Raw genomic sequence first — 23,012 nt, forward strand, 5'->3', positions numbered from 1 at the left:
TGCTGACTTGGACCAATCCTGTCACTGGTTTCCAAATGCGCTGCTATTACATCTTTAATAATTGATTCCAACATTTTCCCCACTACCGATGTCAGGCTAACCGGTCTATAATTCCCTGTTTTCTCTCTTCCTCCTTTTTTAAAAAGTGGGGTTACATGAGCTACCCTCCAATCCATAGGACCTGATCCAGAGTCTACAGAATGTTGGAAAATGACCACCAATGCATCCACTATTTCTAGGGCCACTTCCTTAAGTACTCTGGGATGCAGACTAGCAGGCCCTGGGGATTTATCGGCCTTCATTTCCATCAATTTCCCTAACACAATTTCCTGACTAATAACGATTTCCTTCAGTTCCTCCTTTTCACTAGACCCACGGTCCCCTAGTATTTCCAAAAGGTTATTTGTGTCTTCCTTAGTGAAGACAGAACCAAAATATTTGTTCAATTGGTCTGCCATTTCTTTGTTCCCCTTTATGAATTCACCTGATTCTGACTGCAATGGACCTATATTTGTCTTCACTAATTTTTTTCTCTTCACATATCTATAGAAGCTTTTGCGGTCAGTTTTTATGTTCCCTGCAAGCTTATTCTCATACTCTATTTGAACCCTTTGTCCTCCTCTGCTGAATTCAAAATTTCTCCCAGTCCTCAGGTTTGTTGCTTTTTCTGGCCAATTTATATGCCTCTTCCTTAGATTTAACAGTATCCCTAATTTACTTTGTTAGCCATGGTTGAGCCACCTTCTCCGTTTTATTTTTACGCCAGACAGGTATGTACAATTGTTGATGTTCATTCATGTGATCTTTAAATGTCTGCCATTGTCTATCCACCGTCAACTCTTTAAGTATCATTCTCCAGTCTATCCTAGCCAATTCCCATCTCATTCCATCAAAGTTACCTTTCTTTAAGTTCAGGACCCTAGTCTCTGAATTAACTATGTCACTCTCCACCTTAATGAAGAATTCTACCATATTATGGTCACTCTTCCCCATGGGGCCTCGCACAAAAAGATTGCTAATTAATCCTCTCTCGTTACACAACACCCAGTCTAGGATGGCCAGCTCTCCTTGACATATTGGTCTAGAAAACCATCCCTTATACACTCCAGGAAATCCTCCTCCACGTATTGCTACCAGTTTGGTTAGCCCACTCTATATGCAGATAACTGCTGTACCTTTATTGCACGCATCCCTAATTTCCTGTTTGATGCCATCCCCAACCTCACTACTCCTGTTTGGTGGTCTGTACACAAATCCCACGAGCGTTTTCTACCCTTTGATGTTTCACAGCTCTACCCATACAAATTCCACATCATCCAAGCTAATGTCCTTCCTTACTATTGCATTAATCTCCTCTTTCACCAGCAACGCTAACCCACCTCCTTTTCCTTTCTGTCTATCCTTCCTGAATATTGAATACCCCTGGATGTTGAGTTCCCAGCCTTGGTCATCCTGAAGCCGTGTCTCCGTAATCCCAATTACATCATATCCGTTAACAGTGATCTGCGCAGTTAATTCATCCATCCACCTTATTACAAAGGCACCTTGCATTGAGACACAGAGCCTTCAGGCTTGTTTTTTTAACACTCTTTGTCCTTTTGGAATTATGTTGTAATGTGGCCCGTTTTGATTTTTGCCTTTGATTTCTCTGCCCTCCACTTTTCCTTATATACAGGAAGTCTGCCTCCTAAGGGGTAATCGGGTAGTTGTGCCAAAAAAGGGCAGGGACACTTTCATTAGTGATCTCCACAGTACCCACCCAGGCATTGTAATGATGAAAGTAATAACCAGATCCCATCTGTGGTGGCCCGGTATCGATGCAGACAGAGTCCTGTGTGCACAAATGTAATACATGTTCCCAGTTAAGCAATGCACCCAGGGAGGCGCCACTAAGTTTATGGTCTTGGCCCTCCAAACCGTGGTCTAGGGTTCATGTCGACTATGCAGGTCCATTCTTGGGAAAAATGTTTTTAGTGGTTGTAGATGCATACTCCAAGTGGATTGAATGTGTGATAATGTGGGCAAGCACTTCCACTTCCACCATTGAAAGCCTATGGGCCATGTTTGCCACACACGGCCTGTCTGATGTCCTTGTAAGTGACAATGGGCCATGCTTTATCAGTGCCGAATTCAAGGAATTCATGACCCGCAATGGGGTCAAACATGTCACGTCTGCCCCGTTTAAGCCAGTGTCCAACGATCAGGTGGAACGAGTAGTTCAAACAATCAAGCAGAGCTTGAAAAGGGTAACTGAAGGCTCACTGCAGACTCGCTTATCCTAAGTCCTGCTTTGTTACCGCACAAGAACCCACTCGTTCACCGGGATCCCTCCAGCTGAACTGCTCATGAAAAGGGCACTTAAGACAAGGCTCTCGTTAGCCCACCCTGATCCACACAAACAGGTAGAGAGCAGGCGGCTTCAACAGAATACATATCATGATCGCGCAAATGTGTCACAAGAATTTGAAGAAAATGATCCTGTATTTGTGTTGCACTATGGACAAGGTCCCAAGTGGATTGCTGGCACTGTTTTGGCCAAAGAGGGGAGTAGGGTGTTTTTGGTCAAACTTGCAAATGGACTCATCTGCAGAAAACACTTGGACCAAACCAAACTCAGATTTACAGACTATCCAGAACAACCCACAATAGACTCTACCTTTTTCGACCCTCCAATACACAGACAAATGGCAACCAACACAGCGATTGACCACGAAGCAGAACCCATCACCTGCAGCAGCCCAGCAGGACTCACCACACCCAGCAGCTCTGCAAGGCCAGCTGCGCAGCAGCCCAGCGAGGGCCCAACAAAAGACTCAACAAAACCAGCATTCGCACCTAGACAATCAACCAGGGAAAGGAAGGCCCCAGATCGACTCACATTGTAAATAGTTACACTATTGACTTTTGGGGGGGGGGGGGAGTGTTGTTATGTATGTAAACCTGTAAATACAATGTTTAACCACCAGAGGACTCATCCCCTGGAGTCCCAAGGGATCCCACAATCCCTTAGGAGCACCAGTATATAAGGAGGCCTCACAGGCTGGAGAGGCACTCTGAGATCTGTAATAAAGGACTACGGTCACACTTACTTTGAGCTTGCAGTATCTAGTCTGACTCTTTATTCAGGAGATAATAATTACAAGCCTCCCTTATTTCTTGATTTATACTCCGTCCAACAGTGTAGCTACTGTTAGGGGGCCTATAGACTATGCCCACCAGTGATTTTTCCCCTTATTATTGCTTATTTCCACCCAAAATGATTCAACATCTTGATCCTCTGAGCCAAAATTGTTTCTCACTAATGCACTGATCTCATCCTATATTAACAGAGCTATCCCACCTCCTTTTTTTTTCTGTCTGTCTTTCCGAATTGTCAAATACCCCATAATATTTAATTCCCAGTCCTGGTCACCTTGCAACCACGTCTCTGTAATGGCTATCAGATCATACCCATTTGTATCTATTTGTGCCATCAACTCATCTATTTTGTTGTGAATGCTACGTGGATTCATATAAAGAGCTTTTAAATTAGTGTTTTTTACCATTTTTTCCTGCTTTGTCCCCACTTTCTGATTCACCTTTATGTTTATACATTCTGTCCCTTCCTGTCACGCTCTGGTTTTCATTTCCCCCAGTGCTACCCTGCTCTATTGCCTTCTCCTTGCTCTTTGACTTTTTAAATTTATGCTCACCTGAACCTTCTCCCCCATTAATTAGTTTAAAGCCCTCTCTACAGTCCTAGTTATTTGATTTGCCAGGACACTAGTCCCAGCACAATTAATATATTTTGTTTCAAATTGTTGTTTGCAATAGTGCTGTCTCTTCCCACATGTTATTTGTTTCTGGTAGATTCAACTCATTGAGATTTTCTGCCTTCTATGATTCTCCCTTGTTTTTATTTGCAATGGCATTATGACGCAACAGACCAGAGCTGCTGTATTTCTTCATAGCTCAGCAGCATTTATAAATTATTAAACCCAAATGTATTTATTTCTCTAAGTCTGACACTTAGCTGCTTTACCTCTCGTTTAGATGTTTCACTTGGTGTCCTGTATGAAATAGGTTTGATTTCGTCCAAGATTTTCAAATGCTGCTGTTTAATCTGGTAGTTGGAGATGTGCAAAAGCAACTTGCAGTGAATAAAACAACCACAACAAATTTCATTTTCACAGAGCTTTTAACATCGCAACATGTCCCGAGATTCTTTCCATATGGTGGGCGATTAAGGAACGTAGCCAGAAGGCACAATCAAAAAAGAAGGTTTTGAGGAGATTTCTAAAGGCAGGGGAGAAATAGCAAGGTTTTGGATGGCGTTTCAAAGGTTGTGACAAGATAGCTGAAATTTCTGCCATCAGGGCCAGGAATTTCCTCAGAGCTGTTCCTGCTCTGCCACCATAACTTTGCCGGAAAGTACAACAGAAACCACATTTAGATGCATAAACAGGGTTTCCACTGTTCACCTTGCAAAGTTACAGTGGCGAAACGTGAGCAACTCCAAGGAAATTTTGTGGCCAGGTGAAGAATGCCAGTATGGCAGATGTATAGGAGCCAGAATTGGAAGATCATAGACTGATTCATATGGCTGTAGAAGGTTGCAGAAATAGGGTGGATAAGTCTCTGGAGGGATTTATAAACAAAGACAAGCATTTTGAATTTGATGCATTGGGAGTTAGAGAGCCAGTGATGGTTAAGACAGCATGGTGATAAGTGAACAAAATGTATTGCAGAATACAGAATGTAGGCGGTGGACTTTTGGGCAAGTTGAAGTTTACATGGGGATGTGTTTGGGAGACTGGCAAGGGAAATATCTAACTTATAATTGGGATTGTTCCTTGACAGCTGAGACTAGAAACTCAATGGCCATGATTTTCCTCCATGATCCAAACTGCCAAGTCAGACTTTGCGTTAGCCCAAATGACCTATAGCTAACTTCAACCAAGTTTTTGTGGCCAACTTTATGCAAACTGTTTTATTGAGATACCAACCTGCATTTGGGAGCTCAAACCTGCAGGGGCTGGGAAATGTCTGCTGCTGCAGGAGACATATGCGTGCAGCAACTTAAAAGGACGTGAACTTGCTTGGTTCCACTCTTACCTGTCCAATCATAGCCACAACATCTCCAGTAATGACTTATTTTTCTAATCCTGCACTGTCAATTTGAGAATGCCCCAATGATCCATGTTTGGGCCCTCCTATTCCTCGTCTATATGCTACCCCTCAGCGACACCATCAAAAAACATTGGGTCAGCTTCCATATGTATGCTGACAACATCCAACTATACCTCTCAACACCTGTCTCAACCTATCTACTACCTTTGTGCTGTTAGATTGTTTGTCTGGTATCCAGTCTTGGATGAACCATAATTTCTTCAGCTAAATATTGGGATGATCATAGCCATTGACTTCAGCCTTTGTCACAAACTCTATACTCTTTCCACCAACTGCACCCCCTTTCAAGCCACCATCTCAGGCTGAACCGTACTGTTCATAACCTTAGTATCCTGACTTAAATGATAATTATCGATAACAACAACGGCTTACATTTATATAGCGCATTTAACGTAGCAAAACATTTCAAGACACTTATAAGAAAGGTATCAATAAAAAACATTTTTGACAAAGAGGACACAGAAGGAGCTATCAGGACAGATGACCATAAGCTTGGCCAAAGAGGTAGGTTTTAAGGAGCATCTTAAAGGAGAAAGAGACGGAGAGGTTTAGGGAGGGAATTTTAGAGCTTAGGCCAAGGCACGGACGCCAATGGTGGAGCGATTAAAATCGGGGATGCTATAGAGGCCAGAGAGGATGCCCAACAGGTTTGAAAACAAGGATGAGAATTTTTAAACTGAGGCATTGTTGGACCAGGAGCCAATGGAGTTCAGTAAGCACAGGGGTGAGGGATGAATGGGACTTGGAGAGAGTTACGATACGGGCAGCAGAGTTTTGGATGAGCACAAGTTTATGTAGGGAGGAAGATGGGAGGCTGGCCAGGAAAACATTGGAATAGTCAACATAAGAACATAACATAAGAATTAGGAACAGGAGTAGGCCATCTAGCCCCTTGAGCCTGCTCCGCCATTCAACAAGATCATGGCTGATCTGGCCGTGGACTCAGCTTCACTTACCCGCCCGCTCCCCGTAAACCTTAATTCCCTTATTGGTTAAAAATCTATCTATCTGTGACTTGAATACATTCAATGAGCTAGCCTCAACTGCTTCCTTGGGCAGAGAATTCCACAGATTCACAACCCTCTGGGAGAAGAAATTCCTTCTCAACTCGGTTTTAAATTGGCTCCCCCGTATTTTGAGGCTGTGCCCCCTAGTTCTAGTCTCCCCGACCAGTGGAAACAACCTCTCTGCCTCTATCTTGTCTATCCCTTTCATTATTTTAAATGTTTCTATAAGACCACCCCTCATCCTTCTGAACTCCAATGAGTAAAGACCCAGTCTACTCAATCTATCATCATAAGGTAACCCCCTCATCTCCGGAATCAGCCTAGTGAATCGTCTCTGTACCCCCTCCAAAGCTAGTATATCCTTCCTTAAGTAAGGTGACCAAAACTGCACGCAGTACTCCAGGTGCGGCCTCACCAATACCCTATACAGTTGCAGCAAGACCTCACTGCTTTTGTACTCCATCCCTCTCGCAATGAAGGCCAACATTCCATTCGCCTTCCTGATTACCTGCTGCACCTGCAAACTAACATTTTGGGATTCATGCACAAGGAATCCGTACCTCCACGACCGAGGTTTTATGTGGCGGTCGGAAGAGAGGGCTGTGGCTGGTGAGGTGACCAGGGTCAGGGACCTGCTCGATGGCGGAGGAGCGGGCTGGATGGCGCCAGAAACGCTGGCGCGGCGCCTAAATTCTGCCAACGTCCGCCACGCGGCCGATGCCATCGAGTCGCTAAAAACAGCTCTGGGCCCTGACTCCGTTAGGTGCATCGAGGAGGCTCAAGCACGTGGGGAGATCCCGTCCGAACTGACCCCCGTCCGGACGGAATTCCTCATCGGCGCCAAACCCCGGAACCTCCCTCGGGGGCCGGCGCCTCACAACATGAGCCGCCTCGGGGAAATCCCCTCCGTGCCTTTCAGTTCCGCGCGGAGGGGTTTCATGTACGGGCTGCTCCTGCACACTCTCAACTTTGCCATCCTCGCCTGCCGTCCGGACACGCCATGGCGTACCATCTTTCCGTCCGGAGGAGGCGGGGGTCCCCGATGGAGGGCACTCTACGCAGGGGTCCTCCCACTATTCGTCGGGGACTTGGCCTGGAGGGTGGTGCATGGAGCAGTGCCGTGCAACAAATTTTTAAGCCGGTTCACGGACTCCCAGGCCGCCTGCAATTTCTGCGGTCTGGAGGAGTCCGTGTTCCATGTTTTTATTGAGTGCACGAGGTTGCAGCCCCTGTTCCATTATTTGAAGAGGCTGCTCCTGAAATTCTGGCTGCACTTCAGTCCCACCCTCCTGATCTTTGGGCAACCCTGTGCGGAGGGGAGCGGGTAGGTCCGAAGGCCTCCTCGTAGGACTGCTCCTGGGCACGGCCAAGGGTGCCATCAGCCGGTCCAGGCAGCGGGCGGTCGAGGGGGTCGTTCAACCTGACTGCCTGCCTCTCTTCCGCTCTTACATCCGGTCCAGGGTGTCCTTGGAGATGGAGCACGCGGTGTCCACCGGTACGCTCGCGGCCTTCCGCGAGAGGTGGGCACCGGAGGGACTGGAGTGCATCATCACGCCCGGCAACCAAATTTTAATTTGATTTTACGTTTTAAAGTTTAATTTGTTTTAATTGCCGGTGTTTTTAGTGTCCCCTTCCCTTTTATAGGGGGCACTGGGGAAAAATTGTGATTTTAGTGCCCAAAAAAAAACCAAAAAAAAAGAAGGAAAGAAAAAACCCCCCAAAAAAACCAAAAAAAAGAAAAAAATGGCCTTGTAAATGTTTGGTGTGTCACCCAGGTCGGGTGGCACAGTTTAATGTTTATGTTTTGCAGGTAGACTCTAAAAGAGTTTCATGCACAAGGAATCCGTACCTCCACGACCGAGGTTTTATGTGGCGGTCGGAAGAGAGGGCTGTGGCTGGTGAGGTGACCAGGGTCAGGGACCTGCTCGATGGCGGAGGAGCGGGCTGGATGGCGCCAGACACGCTGGCGCGGCGCCTAAATTCTGCCAACGTCCGCCACGCGGCCGATGCCATCGAGTCGCTAAAAACAGCTCTGGGCCCTGACTCCGTTAGGTGCATCGAGGAGGCTCAAGCACGTGGGGAGATCCCGTCCGAACTGACCCCCGTCCGGACGGAATTCCTCATCGGCGCCAAACCCCGGAACCTCCCTTGGGGGCCGGCGCCTCACAACTTGAGCCGCCTCGGGGAAATCCCTTCCGTGCCTTTCAGTTCCGCGCGGAGGGGTTTCCTGTACGGGCTGCTCCTGCACACTCTCAACTTTGCCATCCTCGCCGGCCGTCCGGACACGCCATGGCGTACCATCTTGCCGTCCGGAGGAGGCGGGGGTCCCCGATGGAGGGCACTCTACACAGGGGTCCTCCCACTATTCATCGGGGACTTGGCCTGGAGGGTGGTGCACGGAGCAGTGCCGTGCAACAAATTTTTTAAGCCGGTTCACGGACTCCCAGGCCGCCTGCAATTTCTGCGGTCTGGAGGAGTCCGTGTTCCATGTTTTTATGGAGTGCACAAGGTTGCAGCCCCTGTTCCACTATTTGAAGGGGCTGCTCCTGAAATTCTGGCTGCACTTCAGTCCCACTCTCCTGATCTTTGGGCACCCTATGCGGAGGGGAGCGGGTAGGTCCGAAGGCCTCCTCGTAGGACTGCTCCTGGGCACGGCCAAGGGTGCCATCAGCCGGTCCAGGCAGCGGGCGGTCGAGGGGGTCGTTCAACCTGACTGCCTGCCTCTCTTCCGCTCTTACATCCGGTCCAGGGTGTCCTTGGAGATGGAGCACGCGGTGTCCACCGGTACGCTCGCGGCCTTCCGCGAGAGGTGGGCACCGGAGGGACTGGAGTGCATCATCACGCCCGGCAACCAAATTTTAATTTGATTTTACGTTTTAAAGTTTAATTTGTTTTAATTGCCGGTGCTTTTAGTGTCCCCTTCCCTTTTATAGGGGGCACCGGAGAAATTGTGATTTTAGTGCCCAAAAAAAAAAAAAAAAACACAAAAAAAAAACAAAAAAAGGAAAAAAGGGCCTTGTAAATGTCTGGTGTGTCACCCAGGTCGGGTGGCACAGTTTAATGTTTATGTTTTGCAGGTAGACTCTAAAAGAGTTTCATGCACAAGGAATCCGTACCTCCACGACCGAGGTTTTATGTGGCGGTCGGAAGAGAGGGCTGTGGCTGGTGAGGTGACCAGGGTCAGGGACCTGCACGATGGCGGAGGAGCGGGCTGGATGGCGCCAGAAACGCTGGCGCGGCGCCTAAATTCTGCCAACGTCCGCCACGCGGCCGATGCCATCGAGTCGCTAAAAACAGCTCTGGGCCCTGACTCCGTTAGGTGCATCGAGGAGGCTCAAGCACGTGGGGAGATCCCGTCCGAACTGACCCCCGTCCGGACGGAATTCCTCATCGGCGCCAAACCCCGGAACCTCCCTCGGGGGCCGGCGCCTCACAACTTGAGCCGCCTCGGGGAAATCCCCTCCGTGCCTTTCAGTTCCGCGCGGAGGGGTTTCATGTACGGGCTGCTCCTGCACACTCTCAACTTTGCCATCCTCGCCTGCCGTCCGGACACGCCATGGCGTACCATCTTTCCGTCCGGAGGAGGCGGGGGTCCCCGATGGAGGGCACTCTACGCAGGGGTCCTCCCACTATTCGTCGGGGACTTGGCCTGGAGGGTGGTGCACGGAGCAGTGCCGTGCAACAAATTTTTAAGCCGGTTCACGGACTCCCAGGCCGCCTGCAATTTCTGCGGTCTGGAGGAGTCCGTGTTCCATGTTTTTATTGAGTGCACGAGGTTGCAGCCCCTGTTCCATTATTTGAAGAGGCTGCTCCTGAAATTCTGGCTGCACTTCAGTCCCACCCTCCTGATCTTTGGGCAACCCTGTGCGGAGGGGAGCGGGTAGGTCCGAAGGCCTCCTCGTAGGACTGCTCCTGGGCACGGCCAAGGGTGCCATCAGCCGGTCCAGGCAGCGGGCGGTCGAGGGGGTCGTTCAACCTGACTGCCTGCCTCTCTTCCGCTCTTACATCCGGTCCAGGGTGTCCTTGGAGATGGAGCACGCGGTGTCCACCGGTACGCTCGCGGCCTTCCGCGAGAGGTGGGCACCGGAGGGACTGGAGTGCATCATCACGCCCGGCAACCAAATTTTAATTTGATTTTACGTTTTAAAGTTTAATTTGTTTTAATTGCCGGTGTTTTTAGTGTCCCCTTCCCTTTTATAGGGGGCACTGGGGAAAAATTGTGATTTTAGTGCCCAAAAAAAAACCAAAAAAAAGAAAAAAAGGGCCTTGTAAATGTCTGGTGTGTCACCCAGGTCGGGTGGCACAGTTTAATGTTTATGTTTTGCAGGTAGACTCTAAAAGAGTTTCATGCACAAGGAATCCGTACCTCCACGACCGAGGTTTTATGTGGCGGTCGGAAGAGAGGGCTGTGGCTGGTGAGGTGACCAGGGTCAGGGACCTGCTCGATGGCGGAGGAGCGGGCTGGATGGCGCCAGACACGCTGGCGCGGCGCCTAAATTCTGCCAACATCCGCCACGCGGCCGATGCCATCGAGTCGCTAAAAACAGCTCTGGGCCCTGACTCCGTTAGGTGCATCGAGGAGGCTCAAGCACGTGGGGAGACCCCGTCCGAACTGACCCCCGTCCGGACGGAATTCCTCATCGGCGCCAAACCCCGGAACCTCCCTCGGGGGCCGGCGCCTCACAACTTGAGCCGCCTCGGGGAAATCCCTTCCGTGCCTTTCAGTTCCGCGCGGAGGGGTTTCCTGTACGGGCTGCTCCTGCACACTCTCAACTTTGCCATCCTCGCCGGCCGTCCGGACACGCCATGGCGTACCATCTTGCCGTCCGGAGGAGGCGGGGGTCCCCGATGGAGGGCACTCTACGCAGGGGTCCTCCCACTATTCATCGGGGACTTGGCCTGGAGGGTGGTGCACGGAGCAGTGCCGTGCAATAAATTTTTAAGCCGGTTCACGGACTCCCAGGCCGCCTGCAATTTCTGCGGTCTGGAAGAGTCCGTGTTCCATGTTTTTATGGAATGCACAAGGTTGCAGCCCCTGTTTTATTATTTGAAGGGGCTGCTCCTGAAATTCTGGCTGCACTTCAGTCCCACTCTCCTGATCTTTGGGCACCCTGTGCGGAGGGGAGCGGGTAGGTCCGAGGGCCTCCTCGTAGGACTGCTCCTGGGCACGGCCAAGGGTGCCATCAGCCGGTCCAGGCAGCGGGCGGTCGAGGGGGTCGTTCAACCTGACTGCCTGCCTCTCTTCCGCTCTTACATCTGGTCCAGGGTGTCCTTGGAGATGGAGCACGCGGTGTCCACCGGTACGCTCGCGGCCTTCCGCGAGAGGTGGGCACCGGAGGGACTGGAGTGCATCATCACGCCCGGCAACCAAATTTTAATTTGATTTTACGTTTTAAAGTTTAATTTGTTTTAATTACCGGTGCTTTTAGTGTCCCCTTCCCTTTTATAGGGGGCACTGGAAAAATGTGATTTTAGCGCCCAAAAAAAAAAACAAAAAAAAATGAAAAACACAAAAAAAAACCAAAAAAAGGAAAAAAGGGCCTTGTGAATGTCTGGTGTGTCACCCAGGTCGGGTGGCACGGTTTAATGTTTTATGTTTTTGCAGGTGAACTCCAAAAAGAGTTTCATGCACAAGGAGTCAGTTCCTCGTTAGTATAGTGGTGAGTATCCCTGCCTGTCACGCCGGAGACCGGGGTTCAATTCCCCGACGGGGACGCAGTTATTTCAAAATGTTGATTTTAACAAAAAAAACAAAAATGAAAAAAAGGGCCTTGTAAATGTCTGGTGTGTCATCCAGGTCGGGTGGCACGGATACATGTTTTATGTTTTGCAGGTAGACTCTAAAAGAGTTTCATGCACAAGGACCCCCAGGTCCCTCTGCACCACAGCATGTTGTAGTTTCTCCCCATTCAAATAATATTCCCTTTTACTGTTTTTCTTTCCAAGGTGGATGACCTCACATTTTCCGACATTGTATTCCATCTACCAAACCTTAGCCCATTCGCTTAACCTATCTAAATCTCTTTGCAGCCTCTGTGTCCTCTACACAACCCGCTTTCCCACTAATCTTTGTGTCATCTGCAACTTTTGTTACACTACACTCTGTCCCCTCTTCCAGGTCATCTATGTATATTGTAAACAGTTGTGGTCCCAGCACCGATCCCTGTGGCACACCACTAACCACCGATTTCAAACCCGAAATGGACCCATTTATCCCGAATCTCTGCTTTCTGTTAGCCAGCCAATTCTCTATCCATGCTAATACATTTCCTCTGACTCCGCGCACCTTTATCTTCTGCAGTAACCTTTTGTGTGGCATCTTATCGAATGCCTTTTGGAAATCTAAATATACCACATCCATCGGTACACCTCTATCCACCATGCTCGTTATATCCTCAAAGAATTCCAGTAAATTAGTTAAACATGATTTCCCCTTCATGAATCCATGTTGCGTCTGCTTGATTGCACTATTCCTATCTAGATGTCCCGCTATTTCTTCCTTAATGATAGCTTCAAGCATTTTCCCCACTACAGATGTTAAACTAACCGGCCTATAGTTACCTGCCTTTTGTCTGCCCCCTTTTTTAAACAGAGGCATTACATTAGCTGCTTTCCAATCCGCTGGTACCTCCCCAGAGTCCAGAGAATTTTGGTAGATTATAACGAATGCATCTGCTATAACTTCCACCATCTCTCTTAATACCCTGGGATGCATTCCATCAGGACCAGGGGTCTTGTCTACCTTGAGTCCCATTAGCCTGTCCAGCACTACCCCTCTAGTGATAGTGATTATCTCAAGGTCCTGCCTTCCCACATTCCCGTGACCAGCAATTTTTGGCATGGTTTTTGTGTCTTCCACTGTGAAGACCGAAGTAAAACAATTGTTTAAGGTCTCAGCCATTTCCCATTATTAAATCCCCCTTCTCATCTTCTAAGGGACCAACATTTACTTTAGTCACTCTTTTCCGTTTTATCTATCTGTAAAAGCTTTTACTATCTGTTTTTATGTTTTGCACAAGTTTACTTTCGTAATCTATCTTTCCTTTCTTTGTCTAGATATATATTTATACTATATACATTTTATTGAAGGTGCAAGGTAAGAATCTGCTAGTCCTTTTTTGTCTAAGATGAGACATTGTCATGGAATAAAACAGAAAATGCTGGAAACATTCAGCAGGTCAGGCAGCATACGTAGTAAGGGGGACAGAGTTAACGTTTCAGTAAATGGTGATGTGTAAACCATTAAAGCGCTGGGAAATATCAGACCAGTTGGCAGTCTGTCATGCTTTTTATGGCGTTTTATTTTCTCACAGGACGTCACCTTGCGAAAATGAAACAGCTCCGCTGACAGTTCTGAGAACGGCTGTGACGTTTATCTTCATTTACATATTTAAGAAGACAAGCCTTCACGTCATATGATTGATATGGTTTTGACAATTGGAGCCCGGCCAGTGAAAACTGCTCGCCAATCAGGGAAGGCAGCCCTGCTCCTGAAGATCAATTCCCATCGACCGCGTGACGTCAAACGTACCTGCAGCTAAGTCCCGCCCCCCTCGCGGCCAAGTATCAGCAATTCGCCAATCAAAGGTCGCCTTTTTTTTAATTGGTCCGAGCGGGCACGATGGACGTTTCGTTACACCAATCATCGAACAGAAATCTTCGCCGGCGAGGTTTGTGGTTGGAATCGGGTGGGCCAATCGGAGAGGCCGGGAGGTGGCGAGCTGGGCGGGATGTGGTTGTCCAAAGAAGTTGGGTGGCAGTCGCTTGCCCCACAGTTACCTCCTCGGTCTCTCTGCTGTGTTGTTGATTCAGAGCCCGGGGAAGGAACGGGAGGGGGAACGTGGACGATGCGAGGGACGTCAAACTGATGCCGGAGGGGCCAGTCCAAGATGGCGGCGGCGCTCGATGAGGACCAGCGCTACGGGTTGTCGTGTGGGAAGGCGAGCCCCGGCAAAATCACCGTCTTTCACGTGAAGTTGACAGAAACATCCTTCCGAGCGCTCGAAGCCTTTCAAAATTCAAAGGTGGGGGTGGGGAAGGTTTATAATCTTATTTCAGCCTTTCATGAACGGGACTAGCCGTCGTGACTGACAGTTCAGATGCCGATGGTGACCCGGGGATAAAAGATACGGACTTATAAAAAAACTTGCACTATGAGGCGTTCAGCATTTAATGAATCCAGCTCATTATTTCAAACTGATTCCAAAATAAACCACGTCTTTTTTTATATAAAAAGTCCCAAGTGCCTCATTCTCGCTGAGCAGTTTTCTCTCCCACCTTGGGTAATTTTTTCCCCTCTGGGCCGATGAAATGAAGTGCAACAAGCAGTGACAATTTTGTTGACTGAATTTTAATCCATTTTTTTCTGAACTGAAAACTCCCAATTCACAGCCAACATAAAACTTGACCAGCTGGGATTTTCCTTTGAGCAAAATTGAAGCAGGTCTTCGGTGTTGCTGTCACCCACTGTTGCTACCATTGGTTTCATTAACGTAGATGTTAATCGGCATTTAATTTCAAATTACATATCTAAAACAAACTTTAGAATTCTGTATTTGTACGTCTACCAGTAAAGAGATATAGTACGTGTGAAGTTGGATGATTGTGTTGGTGTGGTATTAAAATTTTCTATTTGTAATTGCGATATTAAACTTCGTTGTTATAATAGTTTTGCGTGGATGTAGCTGATTTTCAACAGCATATTCGAATGGAGACAAGAGTACGTGATGTGTGTCGGGAAGCGATTAGACGAGGCTGATTAAGTTCTGCAGTAACCATTTCACTCCAGAGACACATCGTATTTGCATACTAGCTCTGGGCATATCTTTTCAGCCATTAGAAGGGTTTTAAATCGCATTGACTAACGAGTGTCAAATTCGTCGCTTTGGGAATTATAAATTCAAATTTTAGAATTTAAATTGGTCTATAGGAATTTCTGGAAGAGTTTAAAAAAAAATCCGAATTGTACTTGAACAGTATTAAAGAACGGGGTCTCGACACCACCAGCAGCAAGGCAATTGAATTTAGGCGAATACACTAGGCGACTTCAACCAAAAAATAATTGGACATTTTCCTACATTTGTTAATTATGTTGGCAGATAAATGTTTTTTTTCGTTATTTACACGAGTAATACGACAAACAGTTTCAATTTCTCGGCTTTGGACTTTTTTTTAACCAAAATTGTTTTTTTTACCGGGGGCGGGCATATTGCAGTCGTATTAATTTACGTAGGGTGCATTGACATGGAAAGCAAACGTGGCTTCGTTGGGAGTGCATGAATCGTGTTGTAAAAGTAGCGAGTTTTATTCTTATTAATTTCTGATTTTCAAGTATTTGGTTGTTTTTATTCTTTAAATGAAGATTTGCTATAGTCTCTAATTTCATGAATAATTTATGAAGAAACCGTCTATCATTGTATTGACTGCTTAACCTGCTCAGACGCCAGGCAGATTTAGAATTAGCAATTACAGTCCAATTCATTTAAAAACAGTCTCTGTCAAACCATCAAGTCATTATGTCTTTAATTCACAAGAGTATCCTTTTGGTTCTGGCAGAAAGGTTCTTGATATATTTTCAAAGGATAGCTAAGCTTTTATTTGCAGAATTTTTATTTTTATTTGAGCTTGACACCAAGGGTAAAATTACGAGGCGAGATTATACAAACTAGGGTTGTATTTCCTGGAATTGAGGTGGTTAAGTGGTTTGATTTAAAGTTTTCAAGATATTAAGAGGAACTGAGGGTAGGTGGATAAACTATTTCTGCTGGTTAGGGAGTCTAAGTGCCAGATCTTTTAGGAATCAAGTTAAGAAATGCTTCTACATGTAAACGGTGGTATAAGTTTGGAACTCTCCTCTAAACTTCAATTGATGCTAGGTCAGTTAATTTTATATCTGAAATTGATGGACTTTTGTTAACCAAAGGTATATGTGGCAAAGGTGGATATATGGAGTTAGGTCACAGATCAGCCATGATCTTATTGAATGTTCGAGGGGTTAAATGGCCTACTCCTGCTCCTAGAAGACCTTTTTGAGATGTGAAGAGAAAGAACTTGCAGATTATAGTTTTATAATAGACTAGCAAACACTTAACCACTACAGGTATATATTTGAAATCCAAGAGCTGTTTCTTAAAATGAATATTAGACATGTGTTGTGGCCTCCTGGGTTTGTATGGAGAAGGCAGTTGTGCTCTCTCTGCTGTGTCAGCAAACTTGATCTGCAAATGCTATGGGGATAAAAGTACTGCAGCAGTAGTTATTCAGTTCACTGCGGGTCAACTCTTGGCGGCTACAGTAATTTTCAAATTTATTTATAAGATGCTCTGATAAGACTCGATTCTTAAGCCCCGGTAGTAAAAGTAGGCAAAAAACTGCATTGTTAAATATAGAACAGCAAATTTCTTAGCAGAATCCATGTACAAAAAACAAGTTTTCAGTTTACTTATCTGTGACACAATTTTTCACTATTTATATCCATTTGAGATTTGTTTTAACCCCATTCCTTCATTAATCTTTTCTTGGCTATTGAAAGAATGGACAGGGATTGTAGACTTCCCCACAACTTTCAATGCTATTTGGTGCCATCTGTGCTTGTGTAGGGCAAGTTGATCCGAGAGTTTTTATTATTTCTCTTGGATACATTGGTATTTTTGTGGTGAGCTAGTTGAGCACTAACTTTTAAATTGCAGTTGTGCTTAAATTTGAGCATTAGTCATGATCATGCAATTGCCAACTTGTTTTTCATGATTGTACTGAATTTCTAGTTTTCTTTCCAATTTTCTCTGCATTATTCTCATTTTCTAGTGAGTTGTTGAGCCATACAGGCCAGGAATATCCCAGATTCAATCGTCGTCTGCTGAGTTAGTTGATCTCTGATGCATTAATAGATGTATATTTGGCCTTGGTGCCCTATAGGAGGAGAAATCATTAAGGTTCCCACTTCAAGTTGGTATCCTGCTTTGGATATCCTGATGGAGGCAGAATTGAGCTTGAGTGTGATGTATGTTTAAATAGCCTACTAATCACTGAAGAATCTCTCACTAATGGCTGCTTGGGCAAGATCCTGGTTTCTGTTCAACCACACCCTCATAGCCTGCTTTCAGCAGAGAAATTGGCTGCAAGGACAAGTACCCACAAACTTCTCGATGTTGACTTTTGCAGGACTACAATTCTATTTCATTCAAGTGGCCATTCTTCATATTTGAGTGTGTGTGTGCAGGGCATGATTTTGTTGTCACCCAGCAACTGTGCAGCATGCACTTTCCAGCAAAGCTCAGTGGAGATCAATCCTGGCTGTCTTCCCATCCCGCCTGCTCCACCCACCAAATTCCATCTCATAATTTTTCGTTTCTTGTCAGTTAGTTGGGTCATATGGTTTGTTTCTTTGCTTAGCATTCTATGATTCTATTGAGTTACTGATATGTATAGGGGCTTCCAAATTGGTGCAGGAATGAGAACTAGGTTTAATGTAAGTGGTCTGTGCCAGTTCTGTTTGACCCAGTTCAAAATCTATATTGAGAAATGGGAAGTTTTCCTTACAGTTGACATTGCAGCAAATATATATGCAAATGAAGAGACTTTTAATATAATGCAATCCTTAATTTGGAACGGGTTCACGAACAGGTTCATATTTGCTTGATTTTGGGATGTGTTGCTTGTATCCCAACTGGTAGCATGTAATTGATTTGATATTTAAAGGTCAATAGTGGCAGCCAATTTAGCCAAGTCTTTAAAAATGCATACCTATTTGTAAGTTATGTCACTTCCAGTCAAAGTTTGTTGTCAAATTTAGCTGCAAATTGCAAGTGACTGCACTCCAAAAGTACTTCATTCTCTGTGAAGCGCTTTGAGACATCCAGTGGTCGTGAAAGATGCTATATAAATGCAAGTCTGTCTTTCAAATGCAGAGTAATGTGGTATTTTGATATGTATTGAGCATGTCAGAATAGAAGTTTGAACATAAGAACATAAGAAATAGGAACAGGAGTAGGCTATACAGCCCTCAATCTTATACGTTTCGATAAGATCACCTCTCATTCTTCTGAATTCCAATGAGTAGAGGCCCAACCTACTCGACCTTTCCTCATAAGTCAACCCCCTCATCCCTGGAATCAACTGAGTGAATGTATTGTGAAATTTCCCCCCACAAAGCTTGGTGTTTTATAGGATTTTTGGGTTGATTTTTAAAAAAAAGTTCCTGTTGGTTGTCTTCACCATTTGCAGTGTTTTCTCACAATTAACATAACTGAAATCTGAATTTGAAAAGTGAAAATCAGATACATGTGCATCACATCTTTATCAGTATTACATGCAGTGGAACAGAGGTAGGCCATTGAGCTCCCTCGAGCCTGTTCTGCCTTTCAATGAGATCATGGCTCATCTGCAACCTAACTCCATATATCTGTCTTTGGTCCATATCCTTTAAGACAAAGCTAACAAGCTATCAGTCTCCGATTTTAAAATTAACAATTGGTCTAATCAATTGCTGGTTTGTGGAAGATAGTTCCAAACTTTCTACACCCTTTGTGTAGAAGTGTTTCCTAATTTCACCCCTGAAAGGTCTGGCTCTAATTTTTAGGCCATGTCCTCAAGTCCTAAAATCTCCAACCAGTGGAAATAGTTTATTTCTATCTACCCTATCTGTTCCCCTTTAATATCTTAAATTTCAATCAGATCACCCCTTAACCGTCTAAATTCTAGGGAATGCAGCCCTAATTTGTGTAATCTCTCCTTGTAACTTAACCCTTGGAGTCCAGGTATCATCTGTATCTCTCCAGATTAATTTAAAAAAAATAAATCCTGGGACTTGATCAGTGAAAGTTGGTAAAAATTGATTTGTTTAATAATCCCTAGCGATAGCTACCATGTTTTTTATATGGAGCTCAGCTTTAACTCCTGACTAAATAGTGTCCTAAAATAATGATACAAACTTAAAAACATTTCAAATGCAAAATGACCACTTGGTTCTTGCTGACAACTCTAGCCTTTTAAAATCCAATACACGTTTTCAGGTGTGAAAATTACTTAAACTCTGGTTAAATTGGGGTGCATCTGTAATATAACTGCAGCAAAGTGGTTTAGTTTTGCTTTTGCACTGACACTGCAGCCTGAATCTGGAGTTGTGCCCAATCTGACACTGGAATAAAGGAGTGGGACTCCCTGGAGGATGTAATCTCATCTGGTTCACTTCACTCAATTCAGGCCTCAACACCCAGTTTACACTCTTAAATTTAGCATTGATGTAAAGCCGAAACTGCTTTACTTGCGAAACTGCAAAATTGTAGTGTGAATGCACCATTTTAAATACTGACTATCACAGCTCGAATCTTAAAATGTAGAAATTATCCTGCAGGTGTGGAAAAATTTCCGTGCCTGACATTCCTCCCTTTGTCAGTAACTTTCTAAAAGTTAATGAGTTTGTATTTATGATTTTAAAAATATTGAATTTAAGTGTCAATGGTATCTTTCTACCCTTTGTGAACCAAGTTCTATTTGCTAAATGTACTGTATATAGATGATCCTTTGCAACCGATCAATGGTGTCAAATTTTGTTAATGCTCCTTTAAGGCACCCTGGGATGTTTTGCTATGTTAAACGGACTATACAAATACAAGTTGCTGTATTAAAAGTAACGTGCTAGAGCATAAGAATTAGGAGCAGGAGTAGGCCATATGTCCCCTTGAGCCTGTTCCACCATTCACTATCCTGGCTAATCTTGGGCCTCAACTCCACTTTCCTGCATGATCCCCATATCCCTTGATTTCCCTGGAGTTTAAAAATTGATCTATCTCGGCTTTGAATATACTCAAGACTGCATCCACAGCCCTCTGGAGCAGAGAATTCCAATGATTCACAACCCTCTGAAGAAATTCCTCCTCATCGCCGTCCTAAATGGCTGACTCCTTATTCTGGGACTATACCCCCCCCCCCCCCCCCCCCCCCAAGTACTAGAATCTCCAGCCAGGGGAAACAACCTCTCAGCATCTACCCTATCAATACCCCTCAATCTTTTGTTTGTGAGATCACCTCTCATTCATCTAAACTCCATAGGCTCAATCTCTTGTCATAGGGCAATCCTCTTATCCCACCTCTTGTGCCACGTCCTTTAAATAAGGAGACCCAATCTGTGCACAGCACACCAGGTGTGGTCTCACCAAAGCCCTATACAATTATAGTAAGACTTCCTTACCCTTGTACTCCTAGCCCCTTGGAATAAAGGCCAACATGCTTGCTGTACCTGCATGCATGCTTTGTGTTTCCTATAGGAGGACACCAGCATTTAATAGTTTCTCACCATTTATGAAAAAAAAATATTTTTCTATCCCTCCTACTGTGAAAAACCTCCCATTGCCCCACATTATATGCCATCTGCCACCTTATTGCCCACTCACTTGAGCTGTCTATCACTTTGTAGATTCTGTCCTCTTCATAAGCCTGCTTTCCCACCTAGCTTTGTACTGTCAGCAAAAATGGATACATTGCACTTAGTCCCTTCATCTAAGTCATTAATATAAATTCAACAGTCAATAAAGTCTTTCCTGATTTTGAGGGACTACCTATGATAATGATGGTAATATATATTGTATAAGCTAAGGCCCAAGCACTGATTCTTTCAGCACCCCACTAACTATAGCCTGCCAACTGGAAAATGACCCATTTGTTCCTACTCTGTTTTCTGTCTGTTAATGCTGATTTATTACCCCCAACTCCATGAGCATGTGTCTTGTGTAGAAACCTCTTGGTTCCTTTATCGACCCTGTTACACCCTCAAAAAAACTCTCATAAATTTGTTGAACCCGATTTCCCTTTCATCAAACCATGTTGACTCTGCTGAAATCATGATTTTCTACATGCCCTGATACCACTTCCTTAATAATGGATTCCAGCATTTTACCGACAATGGATGTCAGGCTAACTGACCTAGAGTTCCCTGTTTTCTTGAATAGCTGGGTTACATTTGCTAACTGGCCTAGAGTTCCCTGTTTTCTTGAATAGCCGGGTTACATTTGCTACTTTCCTGGGACCGTTCTAGAATCTTGGGAACTTTGGAAGATCACAACCAATCCTTCCAGTATCTCTCACCACTTACAACCCAAGGATGTAGGCCATCAGGTCCAGGGGATTTGTCTACTTTTAGTCCCATTAGTTTCTCGAGTACTTTTTTTCTCTCCTGATATTAATTACTTTAAGTTCCTCACTCTTATTAGCCCCTTGGTTCCCCACCATTTATGGTATGCTTTGTTTTCTACTGTGAAGACATACAAAATATTTGTTTAAAGCCTGTCATTTCCTTATTCTCCATTATAATTTCTCCTGTCTAAGCCTCTAAGGGACCAACACTTACTACTTCTACTCTCTCCCTTTTTATATGTACTTGGAGATCTTGAGAATAAGATGGGAGGTACAGGGGGTACTTGTAGAAGCTCTTAAAATCTGGTTTTAGATTCTTTGCTAGTTTACACATTCTATTTTCTACCTGTAGCAATTTTTGGTTAGCCTTTGCTGGTTTCTAAAGCTCTCCTGATGCATGTGTAGAGATAAATGCATGAGTTCTGATTTTATTTGAAGTGTAGTCTTGTTTTCTGTAAATCAGGTTAACATTGTATTTGTGTTTCGCTAGTCATATGGCTTGGTCAATACTGCAGACACCTGCACATACTTTGATTCTAAAGTTCCTTATTGCACAGCAGTTGAATATAAATTTTGCACAGCAATATGGTATGTATTTACTGAGCAGTTTGTTTGGAATATCATTTAATAGCATAGTTCATGTTTGTTTGCTCCTTGGGAAAGGATGTGAAAGTTGGCTTAATTTGAACCTTCAGTTTGTCACAAGGTAATTATTTGTCAAGATACTGTCTGTAGTGGTAGGATGTGGTATTTATGGGGCAGGTCAACAAACTGGGTTGAATACCTCGAAACTATGTTTGAATTGAGTTCTGGATAGATATCTTGAATGTTTTGAGTGAAATGTGAATTCTCCACAGTGAGTCTACAGTGCAAATACAACAATGTAGCTTCATTCAGAAAGCGCAGGTGGCATAATAGAAAGATGTAGCAGGAGTGCATTTTGGGGTGAGGCACCCTTAAGAACATAATAGGAGCAGGAATAGGCCCTACGGCACCTCGAGCCTGCTCCGCCAGTCAATAAGATCATAGCTGATCATTGACCCCGACTCCCCTTTCCTGCCTGATCTCCATATCCCTTGATTCCCCAAGACTCCCAAAATCTCTCCATCTCAGCCTTGAATATATTCAGGGACTTGGCATCTATAGCAGAGAATTCCAAAGATTCGCAACCCTCTGAGGGATGACATTTATCTTCATCTTTGTCTTAAATGGCCTACCCCCTTATCCTGAGACTGTCTCCTAGTTCTAGACACTCCAGCCAGGGGAAAACAGCCTCTCAGCATCTACCCTGGCAATCCCCTTTAGAATCTTGTAAATCTTGTATGATTCAATGAGATCACCTCATTCTTCTAAACTTGAGAGTATAGTGCTAGTTACATCCTCAAAAACTCTAAATTTGTCAAACACTATTTCCCTTTCATAAAACCATGCTGACTCTGCCTAATCACCAAGTGCCCTGATACCACTTCATTAACAATAGATTTCAGCATTTTCCCACTGACTGTTCTTAACTGTATCTTGAATGTTCCCTGTTTTCTCTCTCCCTCCTTTCTTGAATATCGGTGTTACATTTGCTACCGTTCGAGAATCTAAGGAATTTTGAAAGATCAAAACAAATGCATTCACTCTCTGCATCCACCTCCTTTTTTTAGAACGCTAGGATGTAGGCCGTCGGGTCCAGAGGATTTGTCTGCTTTTTAGTTCCAT

General features: G+C 45.0%; 1 protein-coding gene across 4 annotated transcripts in view; it reads left to right on the forward strand.

Moving 5' to 3' along the window:
- Positions 1-13,881: 13,881 nt before the first annotated feature.
- Positions 13,882-23,012, forward strand: part of ell2 (elongation factor for RNA polymerase II 2) — a 208,711-nt gene continuing 199,580 nt past the window's right edge. For 2 of the 4 annotated variants that reach the window (XR_011593816.1, XM_070884734.1), the window contains exon 1: positions 13,882-14,200. Coding sequence is in view for 3 of the 4 variants with exons in the window: in XM_070884734.1 (XP_070740835.1) it covers positions 14,066-14,200 (135 nt within the window). In the remaining variant the exon portion in view is untranslated. The remainder of the gene's footprint in view (positions 14,201-23,012) is intronic. The other 2 variants (XM_070884744.1, XM_070884761.1) reach the window with 1 other exon arrangement.

This window comes from Pristiophorus japonicus, chromosome 1 (assembly GCF_044704955.1).
Source record: "Pristiophorus japonicus isolate sPriJap1 chromosome 1, sPriJap1.hap1, whole genome shotgun sequence".
In the NCBI taxonomy this organism is placed as follows: domain Eukaryota; kingdom Metazoa; phylum Chordata; class Chondrichthyes; family Pristiophoridae; genus Pristiophorus; species Pristiophorus japonicus.